The 23,979-nt window shown below is 38.9% G+C and overlaps 1 protein-coding gene across 1 annotated transcript in view; it reads right to left on the bottom strand.

The window, feature by feature from the left end:
- The window catches only part of PCLO (piccolo presynaptic cytomatrix protein), a gene marked incomplete at its 5' end in the record, with an annotated part of 292,340 nt that overhangs the window by 173,209 nt on the left and 95,152 nt on the right, over nucleotides 1-23,979 (bottom strand). The window contains one exon of the mRNA XM_079785367.1: nucleotides 1,087-1,971. Within this exon, the coding sequence (XP_079641493.1) occupies nucleotides 1,087-1,971 (885 nt within the window). The remainder of the gene's footprint in view (nucleotides 1-1,086; nucleotides 1,972-23,979) is intronic.

Genomic DNA, 23,979 nt, shown 5'->3' with positions numbered 1-23,979 from the left:
TAGATGGGAGATAAATGGTGATGGGGAAAAAAGAAAATAAAAATAAAATAAATAAATAAATTTATTCAACCAGATATAATGTAAGATTTCCTGTAATCTGAAAAATCAGAGTTCTTCTAAAATTGATATTATTGCTTTTGTAAATATTGGTTAAGATGGGGCACTTTTAAAAGTTTCTACTAAAGAAAAATGTATATATGTATACATATATATATATATATAAAACGGAGATTATGCTTGGATTATAAATAACCCTTCAATATTAAACACATTGAGCAAAACTACAAACAGAATACATTAATTAAAATCATACTAAATACTAAAATGAACTTTAAAAAAATGACATATGTCTTAAATGTTTCCACTTTTTTTGCAATCACAATTATATAATTTTATGGTTGAACACAACTTAAAGGCTTTTAAATGAGAAAGGAACTTGCTGACTCTTATTTAACCAAGTGAATAAGTGAATACAAACTTTAAAAAACACATTATTTCATATTAACCTTTTGCACTCGGATGTCGAGTGTGACTCGACACGGTTAGCATCGTAGCAGCTCGTATGTCGAATTGTATTGAATGTATCAATAATTTGAAATATAAAAAAATCCAAATAAATAAGTTTGTATGAAAAGAAACTCCAGTTTTTTATTCTACTGCCGCGCTTTGTAAAATCTGGGGTATTTAAAAAATTAAATCCCGAGTAGAATAAAGGAATCGAGAAAAAAGCAAGCGAGTGCAAAGGGTTAAAGGAGGATACTGATTTTATGTTCATAGTGAAGAGAAAAAGGAATAACTTAAAATGGTAAGAAACATTTCTTTATCACTCTATAGGATGTGGATAAATTATCTGATAGACATAAAAGCTTGAAAAATAAATTTTATGTCTATGCTTTAAGTTAGATTAAGCTGTCAAAAAAAACCACAAAGTTCTTCATTTTAGCAATCAACTGTTACACTTTTCTGAAAAAAACATTAATCAAAGGATTTTCCTTATATAATTACCATTAAGCACTCTATATACTTAGGTAAAAATTAGTAAACTATATACATAAGACTGTGCAAAGTTAAGCAAACATAACTTACTGTTTTCTCTTTCCCAGGTTCCACCTGATCAGGCTTCGCTGCACATACTTCCTGTGGCTGATCTTTTATTTTTTGAGCTGCCCCATCATCTCCCTCAGGCAATATCTGAAGCATCCCAGGCGGTAAACCCTCCATCTTCAAGGGGGGTGGTTTCTTTTCTTGCTCTGCCTGAGGAGCCACTCTGTCTTCAGGCGTTTCTTCAGCAACTTGTTCTTGAGTTTTAAGCAAAGTCTGTTTCTGTTCCTCCTCTAGAGCTGATGGTTTTGCTCCTGGAGGAAACTTTTTGTCTTCAGGAGGTGGCTTTTTGTCCTTGGTGGTTGGTTTTTCTTCTTCAGGAGGTGTTTTTTTTCCTTCAGAGGTTGGTTTTTTCTCTTCAGGAGGTGGCTTTTTGTCTCCAGTGGTTGCCTTTTTTTCTTCAGTGGTTGGTTTTTTCTCTTCAGGAGGTGGCTTTTTGTCTCCAGCGGTTGCCTTTTTTTCTTCAGGAGGTGGCTGTTTTTCTTCAGTGGTTGGTTTTTTTTCTTCAGGAGGTGGCTGTTTTTCTTCAGGGGTTGCCTTTTTCTCTTGAGGGGCTAAAGCTTGGTCTTTTTCTTCTTTACGCTCTTCTTGTTTTTTATCTGTGGTTACCTTGGGAGGCATTTTTTCAAATAAAGGTGTTTCTTTTACTTTTTCTGGTATGATTTTTTCACCTTCTGTTTTTACTTCTTGTTCCTTCTTTTTAACTTTTACTTGACCAGGCATTGCAGTTTTCTGAGGTGATTGTTCTGTAGGGAAAGGCGTAGGAGAGGCTTTTGGCCCTGATGGTGCAAGAGGCATTTTGCCCATGTCTCCAAGCTGCCCAGACATCGCTCTCTGGGTTTGGCAATTTAAACAAAGCCATTCTTGAATCTGCAAATAAAACAGCATGGAACAGATTAATTATATGATAATGTATTTGTTTCACTGCATTTACCTGAAGCATAGTAACCTCCATCTTGGGTAAAAACTGCTGTTTAAAATTTTAGCCCTGCTATTCTGGCTTCTGTAAACATTTGCTTGCTTAAATAATAGGGAAAAATAAGACTACTCCCATTCCAGAGAGGCCATAAACTATGCCCCAGACAGAGTTGTCAGTGCTGGCGTCAGGCCAGGCCTTGAGATATGGTCTCACAGGCCTGTCCCAGCACACAGGACTTTTTCTCAGAAGGTCCGGAAGTCTCGTTACAAATTTGGAAGACAAAGAGCTGAAAAACATATAAATAAGAAAGACTTCCACCATATTGGGCCCCAGAATTTGAGAAGCAAGATTTTCTCTGGGCCCGCTAGCACTAGCAAAATGAAAAGGACTCAAATAAATTTGGCTTATTGATTAAGTCATCTTCTGATTTACAATATAATACACCAAGGCAATTTCTAGTTCTTTTTTGTATATGGAGAATTGGGTCACTGTTTTCTAAATCAGTGAAACGGTGATTTTAAAGAAGACTGCAAAAAGACTATTTGAAATAAAAAATATGAGGGATCCTTAAAGATGACTAATTTACTCTCCTCACTATAAAAAAGAAAATAAATTTTTAACATTAAGATGGACCCAGGGAAATACCCCCTCTCTCTCTTTTTCTTTTTCTTTTTGTGAAAAATCTGCATTTGTTCCAAATAGAACTATTAAGTTTCATAGTAATTTCCATTTAATCGCCAATTCATCAAGATTTTTTTTTTTATCCTATAGTTGCGTATCTCTTAACTTGGGTCAAAGATAGCTCTATGTACCACAGTAGAACTTTACAAAGTATATGGAGATTTTTCAAGAATCATTTAGGCATAATTCTCTATCTGCTGTAGAATTAAAATAAAATTTAGTTTTTAATAACATTCACACTTCTCATGCAATTGAACAAGACACATTCACAGGCTCCAATTGTTTGGTATCTTTACCCCCAGTTTTTTGTGTGTTTTTTAAAATATATTTTATTGATTTTTTACAGAGAGGAAGGGAGAGGGATAGAGAGTTAGAAATATCGATGAGAGAGAAACATCGATCAGCTGCCTCCTGCACACCCCCTACTGGGGATGTGCCCGCAACCAAAGTACATGCCCTTGACCGGAATCGAACCTGGGACCCTTCAGTCGGCAGGCCGACGCTCTATCCACTGAGCCAAACCGGCTAGGGCACCCCCACAGTTTTTTGAATTGCTGACTAAAACAGTTCTTTATATCTCTGCTCCTCAGTGTAATTCATGGGCTACCTTTGCCAAAATTTGGTGAGGACATGCAAATTCATGGGAACTACACCAAAACTATTTTAGCAGGATCCTGGTGTAGAAGAAGGTGGATCTGCCCTTTTATTAAATTATTGGTTAATTCTTTTGCAAGCTAAGACTGAAAACTCTCTTAAAATATGTACAAATAATTATAAGGGAGACAGATCACATTCGACTAATAATATTATAGAATTTTTCCCTTACTGATGTACATTGCGCTTTTTCTTACATTATACTTGCTATCACGTAAAAAGTAAAAGCTATACATACAGCTTCTAATTGTTACCATTTAATGAGTTCTTATTCTGTAAAGTACACAGTTGGAGGCTCATACAAAATAGTATTGCATTCATATGTTTCATTGTCTTCTGCAAAGTTCAATTTCAAAATGCTTTTCATACTACTACATCACTCTTTTCAGTTGCATAACTTAAATTATTTAGAGACAAAAAATCACTTACTGTTCTAAGATATTATCAGATATATTAAGTTTCATTTCTTACCACAGTTTCTAATTTCTTTAGAGACATAAAAAAAAGTTGCTTTATAATGGCTCTTTTGAAATCTGTAAGCCACTATAATTCTTATTTGCTGATCTAAAAGAGTAAAGACAAAAGTCAAATATTTAACTTCAGGAAAATGCTGTCTACAAAACATTAGTATGTATTACGGATTAATTTGCTCTTTATGTGTATGATCATCCAGTACCAATTCCCTTCTTAATTTCCTTCTTAAGCAGCTCTGAAGTGAATTGTGGCTTTTTAATGTAAGACTTTATATAAAAGTCTTAGGGAAAAAAACCTGATTTGATCCCTTATGTCAAATACTAAAAGCTCCAGCCCATGTGCAGAATTGTCCCTGGAGGAGATACTTCCATATTATCTACAGAAAATCAATCTTAATCTCTGCTGTGGTTTTAAAAACTTGGTTGAGCCACATTTAGGAAATCTTCATTCAGAGCCTGACATTTTATAAAACAAAACAGACATTAAGAGCTGTATCACTATGCTATTTTGTCAAATGGATTCTAAAATCCAAATTCAAGTGTGTGCTAACCATTTCCATCCAGGGCATATTCTAATGTAAACAAGGGAATTTTTAGTATACCAAGAATACAGGTTTAATTACATTGGCAATTCTTTCTTTTTTAAATTCTTTATTGTTTAAAGTATTACATATGTCTCCTTTTTCTCCCATTGACCTCTCCCTGGCCACCTCCATGCCCTGCTCCCCCCCCCCCCCCCCGCACAAGACCTCACCCCCCTCATGTCTGTGTTTATTGGCAATTCTTGTCAATTATAAAATATGATTATTTTATCTGAGTTTTGGAGAAATATTATTCTTACAAAATTCTCCTCTCTTGCTACTTTCAGCATATAATACCACAGTGGTACACAACTCTTGTTAAAAGGTGTGTTGAGGAAATTAACACAGTGACTATTTCAAGATAGTATATTCAGTATTTTCACACATTTGAAGTTCAGATAGAATAAAAGGTATATTCTAACAATTTTGCAAGTCTAGTCGAATAAGGCTGTCTCCCAGCGTAGACACAGCTGATCCTACAAAACTACCCTACCAACTCAGGGAAGCAGCGAAAATGGGGAGACAAAGAAACAGATCACAAACCAAAGAAATGGAGGAAAACAAACGACTGGATATAACAGTTCAAAACCACGGTTATAAGGTTTTTCAAGAATTTCCTAGAAAAGGCCGATAAATTTAGTGAGACCCTCGAGGATATGTGAGAGACCCTTGAGGATATGGAAAAGGACCAACTAGAAATTAAACATACACTGACTGAAATAAAAAATATTATACAGACACCCAGCAGCAAACTAGAGGAACGCAAGAATCAAGTCAAAGATTTGAAATACAAAGAAGCAAAAATCACTCAACTGGAAAAGCTAAAAGAAAAAAGAATCCAAAAATTTGAAGATAGTGTAAGAAGCCTCTGGGACAACTTCAAGCGTAGCAACATCAGAATTATGGGGGTACCAGAAGAAGAGAGAGAGCAAGATACTGAAAACCTATTTGAAGAAATAATGACTGAAAATTTACCCCACCTGGTGAAAGAAATAAACTTACAAGTCCAGGAAGCGCACAGAACCCCAAAGAAAAGGAATCCAAAGAGGACCACACCAAGACACATCATAATTAAAATGCCAAGAGCAAAAGACAAAGACAGAATATTAAAAGCAGCAAGAGAAAAACAGTTAATTACCTACAAGGGAGCACCCATACGATTGTCAGCTGATTTCTCAACAGAAACTATGCAGGCCAGACGGGAGTGGCAAGAAATAGTCAAAGTGATGAATAGCAAGAACCTACAACCAAGAGTACTCTACCCAGACAAGCTGACATTCAGAATTGAAGGTCAGCTAAAGAGCTTCACAGATAAGAAAAAGCTAAAGGAGTTCATCAACACCAAACCAGTATTATATGAAATGCTGAAAGGTATTCTCTAAGAAGAGGAAGAAGAACAAAAAGGTAAAGATAAAAATTATGAACAACAAATACATATCTATCAAGTGAATCTGAAAATCAAGTGAATTAAAAATTTGAGGTACAGAATAAACTGGTGAATATAATAGAATCAGGGGCATAGAAAGGGAGTGGACTGACAACTCTCAGGTGGAAAGGGGTGTGGAGGGTGCGGGAAGAGACTGGACAAAAATCGTACACCTATGGATGAGGACAGTGGCGGGGGGGAGGTAAGGGCAGAGGGTGGGGTGGGAACCGGGTGGAGGGGAGCTATGGGGGGAAAAAAAGGAACAACTGTAATAATCTGAACAATAAAGATTTATTAAAATTTTTTTTAAAAAGGTATATTCTAACTAATCTATTATAAAACGCTTCATTCTCTGATTTAAAATAATGCTTAATAAACATACAAACAGTGATAATCTACACACTACTAAGGTCTCAAGGCAAAGAGAAGGCAATAGTGCTAATCTAAAAGAAACAGAATTTATCCTTACAGTTTCATTGGCTACTTCAAATTCATGCTTTGCTTGGTATCTCGTACATTTTCATTTAAACCTAATATTTTTAATCATTGCTGCTTTTGTGATATTTTTAACATAATGTTGCTTTACTTGGTCTCTTGTTTGCATGATTGACTTGCATTTTGAGTAAGACTACAAGGCAAAGCTTAATTTTTTTTTTTTACTGTCACCAAAATTAATCTGGAAACAGATGTTACTATTCTCATTATGTTACAAATAATTATGACAACTACCGTATTTTCCGGCGTATAAGACGACTTTTTAACCCAGGAAAATCTTCTATACGCCCAGTTGTCTTATATGCCGGAAAATACGGTATGTATTTACTAGAGGCCTGTTGCACAAATTCGTGCACCAGCAGGGTCCCTCAGCCTGGCCTGTGGGATCAAGCCAAATCTGGCGCTCCAAAATCCCCTGAGGGGTCCCGGATTGCAAGAGGGCGCAGGCCAGCCCAAGGGACCCCATCAGTGCACGATCGGGGCTGGGGAAGGACACAGGAGATTGGCCAGCAGGGGAGGGACCATGGGAGGGCGCCAGGGCATGTCCAGCCCATCTCAGTCCCAGTTGGCTGGACCACAGCAGCGTCTGCCCCCTGGTGGTCAGTGCACATCATAGCAACTGGTTAACCCGTCGACTGTCTGCCCCCTGGTGGTCAGTGCACATCATAGTGAGCAGTTGAGCAGCATTACCATATCATTAGCATATTATGCTTTGATTGGTTGAACAGTCAACTGGTTGACAGGACACTTAGCATTTTAGGCTTTTATTATATAGGATTCTGTATATTTCTTTCTATGGAGTACATATAGCATTTGGAAAGTGTATTTGTAAGACTTATTCCATCAAGGAATGCACACCAAAGTAGGAGGATTAAGACGTGAGTAAAAATAAGTATACTAATAATTTGCATGAAAAAATAAGGAAAATAAAAAGAATGCAATGGATTTAACAGGATTGTCTGATGAATCCATTTAGAACATAGATTTAATACATCATGAGTCTCACAAGAGTATTTTTTCACCAATTAGAAATGTTGAATGGATGGTCTCAAATATGTGTCTCTTCTTTCTGCAGCCCTAGAACCAAAATTAGAATGCCAACATAATCAACAAGGATGTTTTAATATCAATAAAGAACTGAAAGACAGGGGAAAAACTTATGGTAACATCAAAATTTTATATTTCTTTAAACATGTACATTTAATTTTTTTTTTTTTTTTTTATTGAGAGGGTAGAAAAACTCAGAGGCTACCGTAAAATCTAAAGTGGAAATGAGAAAAGAAAAATGGACCAACATGAGTAAAACTGAAATTTCATTTTGGACAATAAGAGTTGTCATTATCATACATCATTAAATACAAACACAATTACTGGAATAATTTGCTTCACAAAAATAATTTGGGAAATGCTCTGTAAACACCTAAGAAGATGTAAAAATCTGTGGTCTGCTATTTTTTTCATTCTTTACCAAAAATAATCCCAAAAATGTTTTTATCAATATAGTCAGGAATTTAATTAAGAAGTATTATATATCTAGGTCCAAAAATATTATCTGTACTTTTAATTCCTCAATAGCTGTACCATTAAATACTCATAATGTTTCTAGTCTAGTGGCAATCTGAAGATAAATTAATCAAGATTCTTAAAATTATAGAAGAATTCAGTGCATAATAAACCATTGCCATATATGATTTTCACTAGCTGAAAAGATTTACCAAACATACCATTATGTAACACTTGCAGTTGTGAAACACATGACTATTCGTATTTTGCCTTATAGTTAAATATCAAGTTATGGTTTTCTCTTTGAAAAAAAGACAGTCAGTTAGGCAATAAAAATATACATGATAAATTATGTATAATGTATTATATATGTGTACATGTGTATATACTAAAAGAATTTCTATTATTTACTTAGTTTACTACATAGAAAATTACAAAATATGAATGCTTATGTAGGCTTTTTAACATACTAGTCATCAATATGGATGCTCTCAGACCATTTCTATTTGTTTTTCTTGGTTTTTAAAATAGATATTACTTTTAGTATACTCTTAGTATCTTGATAGTACAAAACATAATAAAAGTTTATATTTCAGCCTTAGCTGTTTTGGCTTAGTGGATAGAGCATCGGCCTGCAGACTGAAGGATCCCAGGTTCAATTCCGGTCAAGGGCACATGCCTGGGTTGCAAGCTCGATCCCCAGTGTGGGACATGCAGGAGACAGCCGATCAATGATTCTCTTATCACTGATGTTCTCTCTCTCTCTCTCCCTTTCCCTTCTTCTCTGAAATCAATGAAAATAAGTATTTTTTAAAAAGTTTATATTTCATCTAGATTTTTAATGTATTAAATAAATTCAGAAGACTCTGTAAAATCAAAAACATTTTATTCAAAGTTTTAATATTAATAACCAGCATATCAAAATTCATCTCCAAGTAGAAAAAATTCTGTTAGTTTATAAAAATGTAACCCCACTTTGATCAAACATACTAGAACATATTCAACTGTCAGCTAGTACATGTTAATAAAATGTATTTATTTTAAAATTAAATGATCAGGGCTTGTTCCAAACAAAATAAACCTCCAAAAATCCATTAATCTTAAGTGGAGAGTGGGAAATGAAGGCAATAAAAACACAGAAAAAGGATGCTGCTGTGCTACTCAGCATTTTTCCATCAATAAGCAATTTGCTTTATATAACATTTCAGCTGTAACTATAGCAACAATACCATTAAGGAAAATCTGAGAACTTCAGGCTTGCCTATTTATTTTTCTAAGTATCTTTTCTGAAGCATGATAATAAGACCTGCAGCAGGTTGAAATTTGCCATTAGACTTAAAATGAAAGGGAAGTTATTGTTGCAAAACCTACACAGCATGCATATTTGTATCTGAAAAATCTTAGTAGCACTTTCACAAGAACTTTCATTAAAAGACCAACTGGACTGATTTTTGAAGTTTGTATAATTTCCATCAACGAGGTATTTAAGCACAGACTTGGTTGCCCCTACTCAAAATTCTGTAAAGAAAAAGCTAGCAATCAGGGAATTGGTATTACTAATATAATACCATTGAGTTTCCTGCTTACTATCAAGATTTTGAGTGAACAATAAAATTTTTACATGGGTTTTTTTATTTTTCTGTTATTTTGCTTATTGTTCAGAATGTTACTTTTTTTTAAGCTGAGAAATAATTACACTAATAATCTTCTTAGAAATCACTGTGACTCATTGACAGATCCAAAAATTGGGAGCAATGTTATCTGCAAATTGTCACTTGTATCAATGTCACTTATAGTCTTAGCATTAGGGTGTTCTATTTATTGCAGGCCCATACACTCTTACAATTCAATTTGCATCCTGAAAATCATTTTTTGCTTTTAAATGTCTAAATTATTTCCTTTTGTCCTTGAAAGGGAAAAGGACTGAAATCACAGTTCATGCACTCTTTTTTCAGATTACAAAATCAGTTGTTCAGACTACACAATTAGGATATTAGAAATCTGTGATCACTCATGAGACTGCACTGTGCAACTGTATGCAATAATGTATTTATAATATCTCTATTCTTATTCCTTGCTCCCTAAAAATGAATAAGAAGTGTGTTGGCTCTTTTTATTACCATACTTTTTTTGACTTGAATATACAGCTTCCTCAGTATATGTGTTCCCTTTACAAGCACTGAAACAAAAGTAACTCATATCCAAAATACATAATTGAAATGTTGGGAACATTTATTTTAATGTTCCCAATTTTATATGTAGTTATAAGAATTATATCAGAATATATTGGAACATAACCATGTATATGAAAACTAAGAAAAAATAAAAAGGCATTTAATTTTCAAGGAATTACTGAATTTGAAGGGTAGGAATCAATAACAAATTCTATTATTGGATACTGTTAGGAACTTGTACTGGGGTTATCACTCCTAGGTCTAAATTGATCAGTAGTTCTGTCCCTACTCATTTATTCTTTTATGTGTATGCTTATTTCTCTAAGACCCTCACACCCCTTATACACCCACATGAAGTCTCTGTTTCATTCAGTAGAATCTTTAAATGTAAGTTTCTATATGATGTAAACTACATGAACAGAAATTTCCATAATAGAAAAATGCCAACTAAAGTCGTGTATTTCTCACCAGGGATTAAAGCTACATTTAGACTATAATTGCATACTCCTAATTGATATTCTTTTTCAGTCAATTCTTCTTTGACTAACTCAGGATAATTTTTCTAGACACTTTCTCATCACGGTTCATATGTATTTTCCTAAACTAAAAAGTAATCTCAGTGTTTGATATTTTAAATACCATTACATAAATAATATATAAATACACAAATGAATTATTTCAAATACCTCTGAATTATTACATGAACACAATTTTATCAGAACTTATTAATGAAAATCAGAAGCTTAGTTTCTTTCTATAAATATATATATATATATACAAATTAATATATATGTATATTTATGCAAAATATATATTTATTTGTATGGATAAGAACAAAATAATGTTCATTTCCCTAATATCTTCCTAACTTCCTCCCTCTCTCCCTCCCACCTATCTATCTATCATCTATCTATCTATCTATCTATCTATCTATCTATCTATCATCTATCTATATCTCTATCTCTCTGGATAGAGGTCAGCAGGAAGAGAGGAGGTATAAAGATCACTCCCAAATTTCTGCCACAAATTTCTGGCTAAATTGTATCATTTACTAAGATAGGAACAACAGGGAGAAGGCAGTATTTGAATATCCAATATTTTAAAGACATTCTTTAATGTATCAAGTGATGATGCTGAGTTAATTGTACCTATGGGTCTGAAGCTCAGAAAAGAGAAATGATACAGAGATACACATTTGGGAGTAACAGCGAATCTATAATGTTTTAAGCTATGGAAATTGATGAACTCCAAGGGAAAGGATGTAGAGTAAGAAGACCTGAGGAGCTATAGCCAAACCCTGAAGCTGTATAACATATGGAAGCTTGGTTGAAGGCAATGGCCTAACATCAGAGCCTGAGAATGAGCAGGCAAAGTCATAGGTAGAACAGAAAAAGAAGCATGTACTATGGAAACCAAGAAAAAAACCCTTGGCCTATGTTTCCAAGTGGTTAGAGCATGTTGGTCTATGCACCAAAGGGTCACGGATTCAGTTCCCAGTCAAGGGCACATACCGAGATTGCAGGTTGGATCCCCAGTCCTGGTCCGGGCTTGTGCAGGAGGCAACCAATCGATGTATCTCTCCCACATTGATGTTTCTCTGTTTCTCTCTCTCTCCCTCCCCTCTTCCACTCTCTCTAAAAATCAATGGAAAACTATCTTCCAGTGAGAATTAACAACAACAACAAAACAAAAAATAGAAAGAAAAAAGGAAAATAAACCAAGAAAAGAGAGTGAGGAAAAGCAGTCCTTGCCCTGGGTGGGTTGATGGTGTAAATAAACTGGATTCCTGAAGTTTATTAGAGACTAGCAAGAACCAATTGTTTTGGTAAACTGATATAACAGAGTGGTTGGGATATGGGAAATGCAAGCATAAAATGTAAGTAACTCTTTAGAGAAGTTTCATGGTGAAGGGTAAGTGGAAATAAATCACTGCATGAAATGAATATAAATTCAAGGTCATAAAATCTGAAAACAGATAACCCGGATTTGGAGACAGGCTCTACTAGTTCCTAGCTGTGTGGATTTATGTAAGTTACTTAATCTTTCTGTGCCTCAATGTCTTCATTTTAAAACTGGTGACAATAATAAATTCATCAGAGGTTTTGTGAAAAAATAAATACACACACACACACACACACACACACACAAAACACATGATATATGTGGAGTTCTTAGAAGCATACCTGGTAAATAGTGGATACTATACATATTTGTTATAGTTTAGTTCAACATGTAAAAATTTTTAGTGCACTCAAATGTTGAATGACAGAATCCAACATAGAAGAAAAAATTAAATATATTTATCATTATCTTTAGGAGGAGAGATTGATGATTCTAATCATCTCATTTTTGCTTAAGAGAAGATTCTATTTTTATGAGCACTTTATCACTTTTACAATAAAATACTAAATTATTTTAGAAAAAACGCATGTCATAAAATTATGCATAATTATATATGTTGGGAAAAGAATAACAATGATAAAAACTATTATATGTATCTACTTTTGTTGAAAATCTTACATGTATTTATGTGTGTGTGTATATATACTAGAGGCCCAGTGCACAAAATTCATGCATGGGCGGGGGGGTGGGGGTGTCCCCTCAGCCCGGCCTGCACCCTTTCCAATCTGGGACCCCTCAGGGGATGTCTGACTGCCAGTTTAGGCCTGATCTTGAACCGGCAGTCAGACATCCCTCTCTCAATCCTGGACAGCTGGCTCCTAACCACTCACCTGCCTGACTGCCTGATCGCCCCTAACCATTCTGCCTGCCAGCCTGATTGCCCCTAACTGCCTCTGCCTTGGCCCGCCACCGTGGCTTTGTCCGGAAGGACATCCAGTCTAATTAGCATTTTACCTTTTTATTATTATAGATATGTATATATACAGAAAAAATACTACAGGAATACTTGCCAAAATTATTAACAGTAGCTAATTATAAGTGACAGAGTTATAGAGTGTTTCGATTTTATTTGCTTTGTTCCTGTTTATTTTCTATATTTTCTGCAATTAATATTAATCATATTTTTGTAAGTGGAAAATGCTACTTCAAAAATTAAATTTTTCACTGGATCCTGGAAGTCTATAAATTAGGGCTTGATCAGAACCCAAGCTACTTAGCTGATACTGAAGTACTGAACGTGGGCCACCAATCTCCAGCCACTGAGTCAGCACCAGCCTTTCTATCCAAATCCCTGAGGTAGAAGCAAAAACCTTGTTAGCTACATATTGCTGCCTCCTGCATGCCCCCTACTGGATATCGAGCCTGCAACCTGGGCATGTGCCCTTGACCAGAATCGAACCCAGGACACTTCAGTCTGCAGGCCAATGCTCTATCCACTAAGCCAAACCAGCTAGGGCTAAAATATAACTTTTATTTTACCATAAAGAATGTATGCTTTTTATCATGGCCATGGTTAAAAAAACATTTCCTTCAGGCAACTGTTCTTCGCAGACTCTTTAGTTTTGCAGAGCTACACATTCTTATGTCTATATCCATTTTAAAAGTGCAGAAACCTGGCAGTGGTCTAGCACCAGCTCCCATGTGTTTTCATGCAAGTGCACAGTCTGGGGAGATAATCAAACATCGGGAGCCAGGTGCTGCTCTCCCCACTGCTCCCCGAGTTCCTCGTGTGAAAAGGACATGGCACAAGCTTGGACACCCACCATCAGAGGCCCAACAACAGATGGACCGACTAAGAGGAGCACTGCTGCCAAAATCTGGAAATGTCAAAATAAAACACAACACAGAGGTTGAGGGAAATGGGAAAGTAATATGTGTAAAAATGGAACCTGAAATTAGAATCAATGTTGAAGAATGTAAGACTAAAAATGCATTTTCAATTTCTGCAAGAATTCAGTTCACGTGTGGATATTTTTTTTTAAAAGAATGAACCAGGATCCTTATTTGTTGTACATGTGCTACAGAAGCCAGGAGGATGCCTATTTTTTGATAATCTGTTTTAATTGTCTTAGCTTTCTTCTGTTTATTTAGGAAGCTTATGCTAATAAGCAAATAAAGAGATCTGGGCCATTAAAGAATGTGTGTTTTTGTTGTTTCTTAATCCTCACCTGAGGATATTTTTTTCCACTTTTTTTTTTTTTTTTTTTTTTAGAGAGCGAGAGAGTGGGAGGGAGGGAGGAAGGGAGAGAGAAACATCCATGTAAGAGAGACACATCAATTGGTTGCCTACGGCATATGCCCCAACTAGGGCCAGGGAGAACCTGCAACGGAGACCCTTGGGTCTGCAGGCCGATGCTCTAACCACTGAGCAAATCTACCAGGGCTAAAGAATGTGGTTTGTTTGTTTGTTTGTTTTTGTCTTGACTTCAAAGAAAGGTTATTGCTTGGGAAACCGGTAGATTTGGGAGAGGATAGAGATGAAGAATTGAGATGAGGTTGGAGAAATAGGTCTATTATTGGTGGGCCTTGTAAGCCAGGTTCATGAATATGAAAGTCGTCCTTAAAAAAGAGAGAAATCACTGCAGTGTACTGAATAGGAAAATGTAATGTATGACAGGAAGAAAATAAACGTTAAGAAAATTGTTCTGAGTGCTATATAAGGTAGATTAAAATGAGAGAAAGGCTGGGCACTGACTTAGCTGAAGAGTATGCTTAGATACAGGGAGGTTGGCAGAACTGCATATCAACTTTCCTTTCAGACTATGGGAAGCGATCGACAAGCAATCCTAGGTCAGACTGTAGAGCCCAGGGCAATTCATGTGCTTGTCTTTCTGGTTTAAACCATGTTAGGAATGAGTAGTCCTCATCTGAGAAAGGCTTAAAGTGGGTACAGGGGGAATCTGGCTCTGTTCCCTTAGTGAATAAACTTTGGCTCCATGAGTCTAAAGGAGAACAAGAAAAATGAAAATCTTTCGGAAGAATCCTAAGACAAATAGGTCTCTAAAATTGTTTTATTAAAGAATAAGAAAAAATAATTAGAAAACAATTTGGCATGTTGATAAAATGTTTAAAAATGCTTTCTATGTAGTAGGAGGGGGGAGATCTGGAGATAAAAATACATCTTTTGTAAGGCAATGAAGATGGGTGAGGAGAGGAAGAACTGAAGTAAATTAATAATGCAGTCATATAATTAAAGTCTACTTGATGTCAGAAAAGAAAGAATAAACTTTAAAATTTTGACTGGAGTTGAAGAGAACAAAAACAAACAAATTAAGATGGTCAATGAAAGGACATGAAATAGCTACAAACACTCTAGAAAATGAACCAGAACTGGAACAGGAGCAATAAGCACAGGCACATTTGCTGAAAAGGACTAGCTTATGCAGATGGCTCACTGAGCTCCAGGAAAAACCAATGCAGAGAGATGTAACTATACTTATTATCTTAAAATCATTATACCATCCCTTTCTTAAGGAGATATTATAACTCATATTACATTTACTGCCGCAAAATGAGATTACTCTTCTGTATCACTGCATACTAAAAAATATTTTTACACATTTTCAGAGAAAAGAGACATTTAAAAACAAATCGTACACAACCAAGTTTCTATATGATGACAGGGAAATACATTACATAAATATAATATACAAGAGGCCCGATGCACGAAATTCGTGCAAGAGTAGGCCTTCCTTCCCCCACCTGCCGGCACCGGCTTCCCTCTGGCACTCAGGACCAGGCTTCCATCCCAGCCCCGGCTTCATCTGGAAGGTCATCTGGTCTAATTAGCATATTATGCTTTTATTATTATAGGTAATACTAGAAGCCCGGTGCACGAAATTCGTGCACGGCGGGGGTTGTCCCTCAGCCCAGCCTGTACCCTCTCCAATCTGGGACTCCTGGAGGGATGTCCGTCTGCCCGTTTAGGCCCGATCCTGGTGGGATCGGGCCTAAACGGGCAGTCGGACATCCCTTTCACAATCCAGGACTGCTGGCTCCCAACTGCTTGCCTGCCTGCCTTCCTGATTGCCCCTAACCGCTTCTGCCTGCCAGCCTGATCACCCCCTAACCACTCCGCTGCCAGCCTGGTTAATGCTTAACTGCCCTCCTGCCAGCCTGTTTGCCCCCAACTTCCCTCCTCTGCCAGCCTGGTCACCCCTAACTGCCCTCTGCTGCAGGGTTGATCACCTCCAACTGCCCTCCCTTGCAAGCCTGGTCCCTCACAACTGCCCTCCCTTGCAGGCCGGGTGCCTCCCAACTGCCCTCTCCTGCTGGCCATCTTGTGGTGGCCATCTTGTGTCCACATGGGGGCAGGATCTTTGACCACATGGGGGCAGCTATATTGTGTGTTGCAGTGATGATCAATATGCATATTACTCTTTTATTAGATAGAATAGAGGCCTGGTGCACGGGTAGGGGCCAGCTGGTTTGCCCTGAAGCGTGTCCCGGATCAGGGTGGGGTTCCCTTGGGGCATGGGGCGGCCTGAGCGAGGGGCCTGTGGTGGTCTGTAGGCCAGCCACGCACCCTGGCGACCCAAGAGGAAGCCCTGGTATCTGGAATTTATTTTCCTTCTACAATTGAAACTTTGTAGCCTGGAGCAGAGCCAAGCCTGCTGTTCCCTCCGGGGCGGCAGCCATTTCTGTGGCAGTTAATTCACCTTCTACAATTGAAACTTTGTTGCCTTAAGCGGGTGAGCCCGGCCAGGGTGTGCGGAAAGCTTTGCTTCCCCTGTTGCCGCTGGCAACCCTGGCCTGCTCTCTCAAGCTCCATTCTGCCGCCATTTGTTTGAATTTGTTTACCTTCTATAATTGAAACTTTGTAGCTTGAGTGGAGGCTTAGGCCTGCAACGGCTATGGAAAGCTTGGCTTGCTCTGTTACCTGGGAAACCTTGCTCTCTGTGGCTGTAGCCATCTTGGATTGGGGTCAATGTGCATACTCGCCCTGATTGGCTGGTGGGCGTGGCTCGGCTGGTGGGTGTGGCTTATGTAGCGGAGTGATGGTTAATTTGCATATTACCATTTTATTAGAGAGGATATAGACTCATCATGTAATAGTAACTATAAGTTTTTCATGGGGAAAATATCTTGACAACACATTTTAAATTGCTAAGCACTAAGACTAAATGAAGAACTCCAAAATGGAATAGCTGTACTATAAGTGAATTGAATTTATTCCCCCTTTGTAAGAGTACTAGAGGCCCGGTGCATGAAATTCATGCACGGGGGAAAGGGTAGCCCTCAGCCCAGCCTCCACCCTCTCCAATCTCACAATCCAGGACTGCTGGCTCCCAACTGCTCACCTGCCTGCCTTCCTGATTGCCCCTAACCACTTCTGCCTGCCAGCCTGATCACCCCAACCACTGCCCTGCCAGCCTGATTGATGTCTAACTGCTCCTCTGCCAGCCTGTTTGCCCCAACTTCCCTCTTCTACCGACCTGGTCACCCCTAACTGCCCTCTCCTGCAGCCTTGATTGCCCCCAACTACCCTCCCTTGCAGGCCTGGTCCCTCCCAACTGCCCTCCCCTGGTGGCCATCTTGTGGTGGCCATCTTGTGTCCACATGGGGGTAGGATCTTTGACAACATGGGGGCAGCTATCTTGATCTTGTGTGTTGGAGTGATGGTCAATCTGCATATTACTCTTTTATTAGATAGGATAGAGGCCTGGTGCATGGGTGGGGGTCAGCTGGTTTGCCCTGAAGGGTGTCCCCGATCAGGGTGGGGGTTTCCTTGGGGTGCGGGGCAGCCTGGGCGAGGGGCATGTGTTGTTTTGCAGGCCGGCCACGCCCCCTGGCGACCCAAGTGGAGGCCCTGGTATTTGGGATTTAGCTATCTTCTATAATTGAAACTTTGTAGCCTTGAGTGGAGGCCTGGGCCGGCCAGGGCAGGTTGAAAGCTTGGCTTCCTTGGTCACCGGGGGCAACCCCAGCCTGCTCTCTCCAGCTCAGTGGCTGCCGCCATTTTTCTTGGGATTTATCTTCTATAATTGAAACTTTGTATTCTTGAGTGGAGGCCTGGGCCCGCCAGGGTGTGTGGAAAGCTTGGCTTCCTCTATTGCTGGGGAAACCTCAGCCTCCCTCCTGCTCTCTGTGGTGGCAGCTATCTTGGTTGGGGTTAATTTGCATACTCGCACTGATTGGCTGGTGGGCGTGGCTGGTGGGCATGGCTGGTGGGTATAGCAGAGTGATGGTTAATTTCCATATTACTCTTTTATTAGGTAGGATTTCCTAATGAAACACTCCAAAATGCATAAAATTGTTTATAGCACTATTATTTATGTTTTAAAAAAAGCTAAATTAGAAGCACGCTAAGGGCTCCAAATAAATTGCCATGTACTGACATAAAACTCTATGTATCAAAATGTTTACAAATGTGTGTGTTTTTTTAATCCTCACCCAAGGATAGTTTTTCCATTGATTTTTAGAGATTGGAAGGTAGGGATGAGGGGGGAGGGAAGGAGGAAGGGAGAGAGAGAGAAAGAAACATCAAGTTGAGAAACACATTGATTGGCTGCCTCCCGCACTTGCCCCAATCAACTGGGGCTGGAGCTGCAACAACCAAAGTATGTGCCTTTGACCAGAAATTGAACCTATGACCCTTTGGTCCCTGGGCCGATGTTCTAACCACTGAGCTACCAATCAGGCCTTCAAAATATTTTTTAAAAAATATATTTTATTGATTTTTTACAGAGAGGAAGGGAGAGGGATAGAGAGCTAGAAACATCGATGAGAGAGAAACATCGACCAACTGCCTCCTGCACACCCCTCACCAGGGATGTACCCGCAACCAATGTACATGCCCTTGACCAGAATCGAACCTGGGACCCTTTAGTCCACAGACCGACGCTCTATCCACTGAGACAAACCGGTTTCGGCCAAAATATTTTTAATGCCACAGAAAATGTGTAGCACATAATTTTGTTAAGTGAAAAAATAAAATATAAAATTGCAAACATGTATAGATATTAATAAATATGTATAGAATCTCAGAATAAATGTGACAAAGAAAATATGTAATGTTAAGAGTAGTTGCAACATCAGGGAAATCAGTTATGATACATTGTTCAGTTTTGTTTTGGTTTGATAAATAATTTTATGTATTTTCTAAATTTTCTACCATTTTTTTCTATTACAACCAGAGGAAAATAGATTAAAATGTCAAATTTTGGTATTCTGTTGAAAGTGTTTGTGCATTTTGGTATTTGAACTGTAATATATCTGACAGAATTACCTACTTTTAAAATATGCTTAGTAGGGTTATATTTAAATCATCTTACAACCACCCCATTTTAAGTGGGGATCTACAAGTCACCTTGCAAACACAGATACTAAATATTAATTGATATTTTAAAGAAAATATTAGTGTGCTTTTAATTTCAGGGAGGAGTTCAATGTAGCATGAATCAGTGGCTTATTGTTTGCTGTAACTACTATATAGCTGCTTTTTTGTTTGTCTGTTTGGGTTTTTAAATTTTATCTTTATTATTGAAGGTCTTATAAATGTCCCTCTTTTCCCTGTTGTCTCCCACCGCACCCCCAGGCCGTCACCACACTATTATCTGTGTCCATGAATTATAGATATAAATTGTCACCAAATTTTTTGGTTAATCTGTTTTGAAACTTAAAATAGCAGCCTAAAAATAAGGACATAATTGAGGTGTACCTAGTGAAGTATTCCACAACATAAAGAATTGATGGCAAGTTTTAAAGTATAATACGTTTTAAAGGTTATTTAGAACTGCGTTAGAATACATATTAGAGAAAAGCTTTTTTAAAATCTGAGTTATGTGGAAAATACATCTCTGGAAGGTGAAATAAAGGAGATGAGAATGAAAGAACTATGGTGGCACATACTAAGGCACATGACATCTTCCTGTTTGCTTATAACTTACACCTACTAAGAAATATAGCTTCAATAAATATTTCTGGAACCCTTGTATGTATTTATGAATGAATGTGTGAACAATTAAGTGAATGAAAGTGTCAACAGTGAGTTGTTGTGAGTTGTTAAAATATCTTAAAGATTGTAGTTCTTCCAACATATGTGTGTTTTGCTTTGCTTGTAAATAGTGTAGCTATTTTAACTTAGGTAGACCAAATGAATTTTAAATCTTTTAGGAGTAAAGCAGAAAGAGCAGCAGAAATAAAGAACTGAGTTCTTTTGTTTCCATTTTAAGTCAATTTAGGCAAAACTATGTAAAACCTATATTTTATAACCTAATGTATTGGATTTAATCTATTAATAACATGTAGTCTTCCGATCTTCAGTTTTGAACAAGAACATGAGATTGACATTCTCATAGGGTATTCACATAGCCAAGTACATATATGACATTCCATTGAGAATGAGAGAGCCATAGAATAAGGCATATCTTTAACTTTAAATCTGATCACTATGTGAAAGTACTAGATGTTATTCCTTCAGTGCTTTAGCACAAAGGACTGTGGCCCTGAGTAGCAAGACAAATGATTACATTTTCAGCAACAATGTCTTTAGTTGGGGGAAAAAAGGGTTAGAATATGTTGTACCTGGGTGCCGTGACTAAGAAAAGCTTAATACACTTTGGGTCCAAGCTTTACCAGTTCAGTCAAAAACTAAGTAAACATGTCTTGTGCCAGTGTGGTGCAGGTATGGAGCTAAACTAATCACTCTATAAGGTATCAATGCCACTGACAGTAGCGAAAATAGTGCCTAAACATCTTATGGTGAAGTATGGTAGCAACCATACTTAGGTAAAAAACTGCTGTTTGAATTTTAACCCTGCTATTCTGGCTTCTGCACTCACTTACTTGCTTAAACAATAGGGTAGTCACCTCAGCTTCCAGACTGAGACCTGGAAACTCACAAATGTAATTTTCCTGTGCCTGTGCACCAGAACCACAGAGGATTGATTCCCACTGACTCAGTAGCTCCAGGAGTAGAAACTGTAGATAACCTTTAGAGATTATTAATTGCTCAGTTCTGCTTCTGTACTATTGCTTTCGCAAGATAGGGCCACATTCCAATGTCCAGCAGGATGTGGCTGGGAATCGCCGGTTCCCAGCCTTTAGAATTTAGAATTTAGAACAAAGGAAAATTTTTGTGGTTTAGACCTTTAAAAGGACTGCCTACACCTGGAACGGGCGGTCATGAGGGTGGACTCCACCTGCATGTGGTGCTCTCGCGGCCGTCCTGGCCAGCTCAATCAATCCTTGCCTGCTTTTTTAAATCAATCAGCAGCCTCTGGTGGTCTTATTCTGACTCCAGGGTTCGACCCCACAACAATGGCTTCTCAATCTCGAAATGTCAATAACCATTCCTGGAAACTTGTTATTTTCTGGAATGCACACCTCAAACTAAGGAGATGGAAAAGCTGCCTGTTGAGTAATTCCGGTGACTTGACTCATCTTAACCATTCTGTCCCTCCGTGATCATCACTGCCCACTTGCTGCAGGCCAGTCCCCAACTTAGGTGCTAATGACACTCACTAGAGAAGAAAAGGCCCAGCTCAGCTTTATAAGCCTCACAATTGGTGGAATGAGACTGACATTTAAAACTCGAATACAATTTGATAAGCCTAGCCCCCTGGTTGGCAAACTCATTAGTCAACAGAGCCAAATATCAACCGTACAAAAACTGAAATTTCTTTTGAGAGCCGAAAACCGACTTCTGCGCATGGGCCATGAAGTTTCAATCGCACTGTTACGTGCGCGCCCACATGTGGTATTTTGTGGAAGAGCCACACTCAAGGGGCCAAAGAGCCACATGTGGCTCGCAAGCTGCAGTTTGCCGACCACTGGCCTAGCCTAACAGTTGGGATTTTATCAAAATAAGAAGAAAGAAGATATGTCACCCATATAATGGCATGAGCCAAGGTATGTTTAGTGAGAACACCTGGAAGTTGTCTTCTAAAAAAAACTGTAAATCAGTCTTTGCCCTTGATTTCTTCACCCTCTGTCTCTTTGGTCCTTTTGCTTTTATGCAATTTACACTGCAGAGTAGCATAAGGGAGAGAGAACTGTGCTGCAGAGCTGGGACTAAAGTGATGTAAGTGAGGAACACACTTTGGAGCAAATTTAAAGGGTGTGGACAAATTAGTAGTCACAAGATAGTCACAGGGATGTCAAGTACAGCTTAGGGAATCTATACTAATAAAAGGGTAATATGCTAATTAGACCAGGAGACCTTCTGGATGTCCTTCCAGACAAAGCCATGGTGGCGGGGCTGAGGCAGAAGCGATTCAGGGCGATCAGGCCAGGAGGGGAGGGCAGTTGAGGGTGATCAGGCCGGCAGGGGGGGCCAGTTGGGGGTGAGCAGGCCAGTGGGGGGAGGGGCAATTGGGGGCGAGCAGGACAGCTGGGGGGGGCAGTTGGGGGCAATCAGGAGGGCAGGCAGGTGAGCAGTTAGGAGCCAGCGGTCCTGGATTGTGAGAGGGATGTCCAACTGCTGGTTTAGACCCGATCCTGCCGGGGTTCCCTGAGGGGTCCGAGATTGGAGAGGGTGCAGGCCAGGCTGAGGGACAACCCCCCATGCATGAATTTCATGCACCGGGCCACTAGTATCCTATATAATAAAAACCAGACACAGTAAGTGTAACGACCAGAAGGACCAGAGACCAGAACCACCACGGCCCCTCACAGGGCTGGCCCCGCCCCCAAGCAAGCGGTTAGGGGCGATCAGGCAGGTAGGCAGGCAGAGTGATTAGGGGCCATCAGGCAGGCAGACCAGTGGTTAGGGGTGATCAGGTAGGCAGACGGCTCCTTGCAGGGCTGGCCCTGCCCCCAGCAAGCAGTTAGGGGTAATCAGGCAGGCAGGCAGGCAGGCAGGCAGAGTGGTTAGGGGCAATCAGGGCTGGCCCCACCCCCCAGCAAAGAAAGAGGGAGGCCCAGGCCACCACTGGCAACTCTGTGGCAGGTGTGTACCAGGCCAGCAATCGCCCTGTGGAGGAAGGCCCAGGCCAGCCAAGCCATCGCACCCCACGCCTGTCACCTGCAGAGGGAGGCCACTGGTGGCAGGGGTGGGGGGCAGCGTTGCACAGATGGCAAGCAGTGGCAGTGGCGGGGATGGAGCCAGCTGCCTGCAGCCGGGGGAAGGAAAGCCCCGAGAGGCCCTGATGATGTTTCTTCCTTTTAACTCTTATACTGCTTTGTAGCCAATGTCTGTATTTTTCAATTTTTTGTTTTCTCTATTCCCTAGACATATGTCTCCCCACCATATTTTCAAATTCCTCAAAATATTCCTGCTACAATGTCATTGCTCACCTAGACTATTATTGATTTTACCACATTCTTTTTCCCTTTATTTGAAGTACTAGTTAATTCTTTACCAGATAAAATGGCAAATTTCTTAGAGAAATGGAATCATATTTATCTTTAGTACATAGCCTTATTCAAGTTGTTAGATAATTTAATTTGAATTCCTGTAAATTGAGTTCAATACAGTTAAGAAAAGAAGTCAAAAGTACATCTTACCATCCATCTCCTGTTCCATTCCATGACAGAAAATTAAAAAGAGAAATACATTAGCCCTAGCCAGTTTGGCTCAGTGGATACAGCTTCCGCCTGTGGACTGAAGGGTCCCTAGTTTGATTCCGGTCAAGGGCACATGCCTGGGTTGCAGGCTCCATCCCCAGTAGGGGGCATGCAGGAGGCAGCTGATCAATGATTCTCTCATTGATGTTTCTATCTCTCCCTCTCCCTTCCTCTCTGAAATCAATAAAAATATTTTTTAAAAAGAAAAGAAATACATTAAAAAACAAACTAACTAAATTTCTTCTATATTTTTCCCTAATAAACAAGTTATTTCTACAAAAACTTTTTTTGGGAAAAAAAGATTAATTTTTCCATAATGATGCAGGATTTTTAAATAAGCAAATTACTGTTCATCTGCTTATTCTCCTTAGCCACGTCTTTGACATGAGAATTACCAATCTAATCCTTGTATATATGCCATATTGAAATCACTGTCCAACACAGACCATATTGGTGACTTAATTATAGCATACTTAGGCAGCATCCACACTTTATGTGATAATTTAAAACCTCCTACTGAGGCCTTTTTAAGTCAAATTTGATGATACCATTTGCATTAGAG

Source organism: Cnephaeus nilssonii, assembly GCF_951640355.1.
Source record: "Cnephaeus nilssonii genome assembly, chromosome: 12".
Lineage (NCBI taxonomy): Eukaryota > Metazoa > Chordata > Mammalia > Chiroptera > Vespertilionidae > Cnephaeus > Cnephaeus nilssonii.
This window is presented reverse-complemented; position numbering and strand designations above follow the sequence as displayed.